The sequence below is a fragment of the Rhinoderma darwinii genome, chromosome 10 (genome assembly GCF_050947455.1).
Source record: "Rhinoderma darwinii isolate aRhiDar2 chromosome 10, aRhiDar2.hap1, whole genome shotgun sequence".
NCBI classification, from domain to species: Eukaryota; Metazoa; Chordata; class Amphibia; order Anura; family Rhinodermatidae; genus Rhinoderma; species Rhinoderma darwinii.
In genome coordinates, this window is record NC_134696.1 from 103,008,090 (window position 1) to 103,016,631 (window position 8,542).

Consider the following 8,542-nt stretch of genomic DNA (forward strand, 5'->3'; position numbering starts at 1 on the left):
TGATATCTCTGTTTTTTCACAGCTGGATCTGTGTTGTTTGAAAGACTAGAATCTCCTGTTTTATATGCCACCAGAACCGCTGTTCTAGGTGGTCCACAGCCGGAGATACGGTTATTTGAAATGACCCCCCCCCCCCCTTCACTCCAGCCTCAGTCTCTCACACTGTGTAAAGTAGCTTCATGCTGATAGGACAGCATCAGAGGCTGGGAGGAGCTCCACCACAGGAGAATTACTGGTGGCGACGCCCACTTGTCTGGTATAGCCTCATTTGAGTATTTAGAAAAAAGCTCATAACTATTAAAATAATAATCGTTTTGGGACACAATTTTCACTCTTATTATCAGAGTGACAGCGCCTATTAGATTATCTAGGAGATTGGGCATTACTAAACTAGTGACAGAGCCCCTTTAAAGGTGGACTTTCACTTTAAAACTATTATATGTTTCCAGGTGATGTATACATGAGGGGCCACATTATATACTCCATCAAGCCAAAGGTATAATCTTATGACCTATGGTCTTGGCCACGGCAGGATACATATTTTAGCTCAACTTTTTGAAAAAACATGATCACTAAACCTGGTGGTAACCGTAGAATTCCCGATCATGGTAGATACTCGGTGTGGCTCACTGGTTGGTCAATGTTTATTGGTATATACAAAGGGTTGTTTCCATTCTTTATTAAAGAGGCTCTGTCACCAGATTTTGCAACCCCTATCTGCTATTGCAGCAGATCGGCGCTGCAATGTAGATTACAGTAACGTTTTTATTTTTAAAAAACGAGCATTTTTGGCCAAGTTATGACCATTTTTGTAATTATGCAAATGAGGCTTGCAAAAGTCCAAGTGGGTGTGTTTAAAAGTAAAAGTCCAAGTGGGCGTGTATTAGGTGCGTACATCGGGGCGTTTTTAATACTTTTACTAGCTGGGCGCTCTGAAGAGAAGTAACATCCTCTTCTCTTCAGAACGCCCAGCTTGTGACAGTGCAGATCTGTGACGTCACTCACAGGTCCTGCATCGTGACGGCCACATCGGCAGCAGAGGCTACAGTTGATTCTGCAGCAGCATCAGCGTTTGCAGGTAAGATCGACTTACCTGCAAACGCTGATGCTGCTGCAGAATCAACTGTAGCCTCTGGTGCCGATGTGGCCGTCACGATGCAGGACCTGTGAGTGACGTCACAGATCTGCACTGTCAGAAGCTGGGCGTTCTGAAGAGAAGAGGATGTTACTTCTCTTCACAGCGCCCAGCTAGTGAAAGTATTAAAAACGCCCCGATGTACGCACATAATACACACCCACTTGGACTTTTACTTTTAAACACACCCACTTGGACTTTTGCAAGCCTCATTTGCATAACTACAAAAATGGTCATAACTTGGCCAAAAATGCTCGTTTTTTTAAAATAAAAACGTTACTGTAATCTACATTGCAGCGCCTATCTGCTGCAATAGCAGATAGGGGTTGCAAAATCTGGTGACAGAGCCTCTTTAACATTACCATTTTGAGTACTTTACTTACTCCCTATGAACCCAAACCTCAATGATCCATTCTCTACAAACAACAGAAATCTTTTTGAACAGTTATTAAAACGGAGCATTCTTCTATTCATCCTTCCGGAACTCCAAATGTCTTGTTCCAATATTCTGCAGAACAAATTAACTATATAGAGGATACTTCAGATGCTTTTACTCTTGATAGGGTCAGGATGAGTTTTGGATATGGAATTTTTATCTGTTCATCGGCATATTCATGTAGACCTTCTTGTGATCTGGAAGATAGAAGAATAGACCATTTATTTCAACCTAGTACCATGAGATATCAGAAAACGGTCGTCTGCTTGTCGAGACCACTGGAGTTATTGTTATTGGTCATCTAATGCTAAAATAAGATACATGAAGCCAACTTTACATGGGTCAATCCTGGCATTGGCCTTGGTCAAGGGACTATGGTCAATTTGGCCACATTTGGTGTTTTCCAATTTAGACGATGATTAGATAATCCGACCCAAGATAGGAAAACTTGCCCAAACGGAAAGAAAATATGTAAACAAAATTTTTAAAAAATTACAAAAAAAACATAAAACCTCCCTCACCATTGTTCTGTTGTTTTTGGAAGCTTTGTTTGGTACAATAATAAACAACCAGGATTATGATAACTGTTAAGGCAACGTCTCCGATGACCACCCCGATCAGGGTTGTGGTATCAATCCGGTAACAGTCTCCACAAGCTGGGTCTGTAAGACAAAAAGAGTTGATATGGATGATGAGCAGCACCTCCGGTAAATCACCTTAAGACCAGTGGAGGACATCAACCCTCATCCTCAGACCACCACTGGAAAATGGACCATCTGATGACAGCAGCTCTTGTACTACTTTAACCTTCTGATCAGACTGGCCCACCAGAGGACCAGAGGATGAGTCCAGGTGTTGATGCAATAACCAGAGGGCCATGAGGTCTACTAGGGAAACCTCCATCGAAAGAAAATCACTAACTGGATTTTTTGGATTACTTTACTAGTAATCTATTGGATGTTAGTGATGATCATTATATGATCTGCGTGTGCAATGATGAGAGACAAGATAGGAGTGTAAGCGTGGAGTTGTAGCTGGAGGATGGGCCATCAGAACTCCAATGGACCCAGGTACTCCAGTCCAATGCTGCTTTGCTACATAAGTCTGTGCTAAAGGAGCAGTAATTATTTATTTTTATCAGGGTTTTTTTTATTGTATTTATTCATATATTATTTGTGTTTTTGAAATGGTAATGTTTCTCCTTGTTTGGTTATGTATTTTGTAAATTGGGAGTTGTGAAAAACAAAATAATTTCCCTGCAGAGATAAAGTTCTATCTATCTATCTGTCTATCTATCTGTCTATCTATCTATCTATCTATCTATCTATCTATCTATCTATCTATCTATCTATCTATCTATCTATCTATCTATCTATCTATCTCATATCTATCTATCCATCTATCTATCCATCCATCCATCCATCCATCCATCCATCCATCCATCCATCTATCTATCTCATATCTATCTATCTATCTATCTATCTATCTATCTATCTATCTATCTATCTATCTATCTATCTATCTGTGTCTCTCTGTCTATCTATAAGTAGGCACCTAGGAAAACAATTATAGGATGATGCAGGTGGAAACTTGGCAGCCTAATTATACATGATGAATTCTTTTATAAACATAAACAACAATGGTAACAATTGCAAGCTATACATTCCAGACATGATGTTATAGAACATTTACCTGTCTCTGGTGGTGCTGCAAGTGCTGAAACAAAAACAAAAAAGAAAAGGTGAAACATCTCCATTTGCAATCTTGTTAGTATTTTTCTCCATTTCCCTGTTCTCTATAATCAGCCTGCAGTGTAAAGAATGGAGGTTCAGGGGTATGTACTGTATATAGCTATAATGTCATTGTGTAATAGTTTTAATTGTGGACCCTGGTGTTAAACATTTGCCTGGGCCCATCGCCTAACCCAGTGGTCCGCAATCTGTGGCTTTTAACTATTTCAAAACTACAACTCTCAACATACCCTGACAGCTGCTTGAGACCACTGACCTAACCAGGATGACACCATATTTTATGATGAAATGCTATACGACATCTATATACGTGATTAGTGTATTTAGGATCACATCCTGCTTTTTTATGTAGCTGTATGGACTATGAGCCCTTAAAATGTTGAGGTCCGGTTACAATTGCCCCTTTTTTAAGCTTTTTTAGCTACACGATTGTATGGCTGCATGTTACAGAGCAGGAGGAGCTGAGCAGATTGATATATAGGTTTGTGGGAAAAGATTTAGTTGAACTTGCGATTTATCCAATTGAACTCTGGCTCCCTCTTAGCTCTTGAGTCCAGGAGGCGGACTTAACTTCTACAGGAAGGCTGGCGATCATCGATTGGGACCGCCTCCTGGACTCAAGATCAGAGGGAGAAGAAATTTAAATCAAGAAATTACAAGTTATACTAAATATTTTCCCACGGAGCTATATATCGATCTGCTCGGCTCCTCCTTCTCTATTACATGCCGCCCGTAGATGGGGGGTACCCTTAATGTGACATCTTATAAAGGGGGGTCATATATCTATACAGCAGAATCATCTCACCCCCTTCTCCCTCTCTTGTACGGTAGGTCGTGAGTCTGGTTCCACAATATTGAGTTTTAGTATTAGCCGCAGGCCAGCCTACACAAAGATCCCCAGCGCACAGCCCTGAATGTCACATCTCCGGAATTTTTTTTTTGTCCAATCATGAATTAAAGCTCAGGTCACAACTAATTATTTCATCACTTTTATATTTGATTATTAAAGCTGCAAAATTGTGTAATGTGCTGGAACCTGCTGTACTGGACCCACCGTCCGGCACGATGCTGGCAACCGGGGACCAAAGGGCATTTGCACCAAATTTTTACTGCTTTTATACTGTATATATATATATTTATATGTTTTTGGCCTTTTTTATATGTAGCGTTCGCACTGAAACTGCTTCTATGGAAAATCACCGCGCCACATTGAAAAACTATGATCACGGTTTTCAGTTTTTGCCCATTTAAGACAGCGAGGAAAAACTCCAGTGAATTACTCAAAAAAAAAACCTGCATATTTTTCTGTCACATTGTGTGAGCGGGATTTTATATATAGAAGGTAAAATAATATCTGGATATATAATTATAATATTGTATTAACTTTGTTGTCCAGTCAGACCCCATCAGTAACAAGAAAACCATAGGTGTAAAAACATCCGCACTCACGGACCCCAGAACTTACAGGAAACTTGTGGGTTTTTTAAGGCATTCATCATATAGTATCACACATGAGAGGCTTAGATACAGCAGACAGTATCACACATGAGAGGCTTAGATACATTATACAATATTACACATGAGAGGCTTAGATACAGCAGACAGTATTACACATGAGAGGCTTAGATACAGCAGACAGTATCACACATGAGAGGCTTAGATACAGCAGACAGTATCACACATGAGAGGCTTAGATACAGCAGACAGTATCACACATGAGAGGCTTAGATACAGCAGACAGTATCACACATGAGAGGCTTAGATACAGCAGACAGTATCACACATGAGAGGCTTAGATACAGCAGACAGTATCACACATGAGAGGCTTAGATACAGCAGACAGTATCACACATGAGAGGCTTAGATACAGCAGACAGTATCACACATGAGAGGCTTAGATACAGCAGACAGTATCACACATGAGAGGCTTAGATACAGCAGACAGTATCACACATGAGAGGCTTAGATACAGCAGACAGTATCACACATGAGAGGCTTAGATACAGCAGACAGTATCACACATGAGAGGCTTAGATACAGTAGACAGTACCACACATGAGAGGCTTAGATACAGTAGACAGTACCACACATGATAGAATTAGATACACGACTCAGCAGGTAAAACTACTAAATTATCTGTACTGAGAGTTATCACTGTGTTATCTGTGGTGTTACATAGGACTGCAGGTAACACTACTACATTATCTGTAATCAGAGTTATCACTGTGTTATCTGTGGTGTTACATAGGACTGCAGGTAACACTACTACATTATCTGTTCTCAGAGAGTTATCACTGTGTTATCTGTGGTGTTACATAGGACTGCAGGTAACATCTACTACATTATCTGTACTCAGAGAGTTATCACTGTGTTATCTGTGGTGTTACATAGGACTGCAGGTAACATCTACTACATTATCTGTACTCAGAGAGTTATCACTGTGTTATCTGTGGTATTACATAGGACTGCAGGTAACATCTACTACATTATCTGTACTCAGAGAGTTATCACTGTGTTATCTGTGGTATTACATAGGACTGCAGGTAACACTACTGATTTATCTGTAATCAGAGAGTTATCACTGTGTGTTATCTGTGGTGTTGCATAGGACTGCAGGTAACATCTACTACATTATCTGTACTCAGAGAGTTATCACTGTGTTATCTGTGGTGTTACATAGGACTGCAGGTAACGCTACTACATTATCTGTACTCAGAGAGTTATCACTGTGTTATCTGTGGTGTTACATAGGACTGCAGGTAACGCTACTACATTATCTGTACTCAGAGCATTATCATTGTTATCTGTGGTGTTACATAGGACTGCAGGTAACATCTACTACATTATCTGTACTCAGAGAGTTATCACTGTTATCTGTGGTGTTACATAGGACTGCAGGTATCATCTACTACATTATCAGTAATCAGAGTTCTTATACAATACAGATTATACAACATGAAGCTCTGAGGGTTGGGGTCACTTTAAATATTATAACACAGATCAGAATCCCTTCATTACTGGGCAGGAGCTGCGGGAGGGGGGGGGGCAGAGTCCCCGCCGCTGCCCTGGAGGTGCCATCACCTGAGAACATAACCGGATCCCCTATAATATTTAAAGTGACCCCCAAACCGTACAGCCAGTTTAATTTCATAGGGTCATCGTAGAATTAAAATGCAGACCTTTAAAGGGGCCCTACAGTCTCGTATGAGCGAAGACCACGCAAAAACCAATGGACACTTTAAGTAACAATTACAAAAGCAAATACCTCAAAAACAGAAATACAATAACTCTACCTCCTCTGTGATTGGCTCAGACCAGTTATATTGATGTATCCCTTGTGACCCCCCCCCCCCCTTATGATAAACCAAAATGAAGGGCTCCTTACCCCCTGGAAGCCAGAAGAGGAACGTGCACAAGACGAGCGGCAGGATCCCCATCATTGTCTTCCTGTCTGCAGTTCTCTCCGCGCTGCCCCCCACCGCTGAACCTTGTGCTTGTAAGACAGGATGTCACTGCCGGTTGATGTCATCCCCCTCAAAAACCTACGAGGGGGAACTAAGAAGAGTAGACGCGTCAACCGTAGTCAGAAATGTGCGAACTTCCTCCATCTATACTGTCAGCGAGCTGCACGCTTCTCATTGGCCGGAATCCATTGCTGACCTGTGATTCATTATTACTTTTGTAGGGGACCCCCGTTAGGGTATATGAAGGTAATTGGGGGCTTCTACCAATTGGGAAACTTAGCTAGAGATCAGCGTCACTACAAAGAACAGCTCCATGCTTCATTTCAGGAAAAGTGTACTGCCCCTTTAAGTCTACATGGAATGTTGAGTAAATTGGCAAATATTTGATTTGTCTTATACTCCAGTTACATCCAAAGCTGCATTCAAAATTCTGTTGGTTATCTTTACGCTCCCAGACTTCAAGACTTCACATCTCTCTGCTGCCCCCTATGGGATCAGCATGTGCGCTTGCTAAAAGTATGGGGGTATTTTTTCTGCATGCTTTGAGGCTGATGAGGTGCAAAATCGAGAAACAATTGCCCAGGGCCCTCTGTGTCCCTGAGAGTACCTCCAGAAATGTCATCCTCTAATATTCGCCTCCGTTAGTTATCTTGTTTTCCCAATTGGGTAACGAATGCTGGGTGACAGTTATTAAAGGGAGTCATGAAAGTATCTATAGGGGGTTGACACCCAGCCCCTATAGATCCTGAATGTCATAGAAGTCTGCAATATCATATAGAACTACATGCTCTCTGCTCTCTCCCTTCTACTGCCCTGCCTATGTATGTGTCAGTCTTCACTGTAGTTTTTGCATTCTATTCATGAACCAGGAAGCTCAGGATGGACAGTGCTAAAGTGTCACAGGAGAACAGAAGAAAAAAAGTGATTGTAAAGGGTAAGATTAAAAAGATATATAAAAGCTGTCATTATCATCATCATCATCATCATCAATAAAAATGCTGCGTGCGATCTTCGGGGTCATCTACTGTATAGAATTTGCACAATGATCAGGACTGGATGATAACAGAGATTAACAGCTTAATCTTTGTACAATGAAAAGTTCTTCAAATTTCTAGCAGACTTTGTGTTTTGATTCCTCGCCATTTTCAAGACCTGTGCCAGCTGTCAGTGAACAGAAATAATTCTGTTTGAATCCAGCCCTGCCCTGATTTTTTCCTGCTCACACACAGAGCGTGAACTTGCCACAATGTATCAGAGCCCTCTCTTGTAATGAGCCGTTGTACAGGAACAGGATGGGGAAGGTTCTCATTCAATGACAGTAAGCAGAGATCTGGAAAATAGTGAAAAATGTAAACACAAAGTCTATTAGGAAGTTGCAGAACTATATAATAATTTCTTGGGGTTAATAAAGAGAAACGATACTGACCAGCATCCTGTACCAGCAGAGTGGACTCCGGAAGTCATTCACACCCTGCGAGAGATACAAAAACACGAGATAGAAAGTTCTGCGCAGACAATTCTACGGAAAATTCTGTGCATAAAAGTCATACAGTCACCCATAAATGTGGGGGCTTAGTCACGCTTCCCTGTCATGTGGTAATGGCCGTCAGCTCACTTACTGTATGAGACTATCCCCCAGTTTTCCCAGGGTCCTGATTGGGACCCACAATGCTCTACCAAATGCCCCTAAGGCTTAGACTATGTTGATGGCACTACCATGTGATGTAATTGCTCAGGCTCTTCAGAAAAAAAAATT

The 8,542-nt window shown here is 41.2% G+C and overlaps 1 protein-coding gene across 2 annotated transcripts; it reads right to left on the bottom strand.

Moving 5' to 3' along the window:
• Nucleotides 1-1,463: 1,463 nt before the first annotated feature.
• LOC142661649 (hematopoietic cell signal transducer-like) lies at nt 1,464-8,256 on the bottom strand. 2 transcript variants are annotated; one of them, XM_075839071.1, is made up of 5 exons: nt 8,213-8,256; nt 6,708-6,877; nt 3,264-3,287; nt 2,093-2,233; nt 1,464-1,768 (listed from the first exon to the last, which is right to left on the bottom strand). In XM_075839071.1, exons 2-5 carry the CDS (start codon nt 6,760-6,762, stop codon nt 1,728-1,730), a joined length of 261 nt encoding a protein of 86 aa, XP_075695186.1. In that variant the 5' UTR covers nt 6,763-6,877; nt 8,213-8,256; the 3' UTR covers nt 1,464-1,727. The 2 variants fall into 2 exon arrangements, with proteins under 2 accessions (XP_075695186.1, XP_075695185.1); XM_075839070.1 differs by lacking the exon at nt 8,213-8,256 and having other exon boundaries at nt 6,708-6,946.
• Nucleotides 8,257-8,542: the final 286 nt, after the last annotated feature.

Coding starts and splice junctions, on each gene's coding strand:
- LOC142661649 (XM_075839071.1), bottom strand. CDS start 6,762: ATGATGGGGATCCTGCCGCTCGTCTTGTGCACGTTCCTCTTCTGGCTT. Junction 3,288..6,707: donor CCTCTTCTGGCTTCCAGGGG/GTAAGGAGCCCT, acceptor TTTTTGTTTCAG/CACTTGCAGCACCACCAGAG. Junction 1,769..2,092: donor CCAAAAACAACAGAACAATG/GTGAGGGAGGTT, acceptor TCTATCTTCCAG/ATCACAAGAAGGTCTACATG.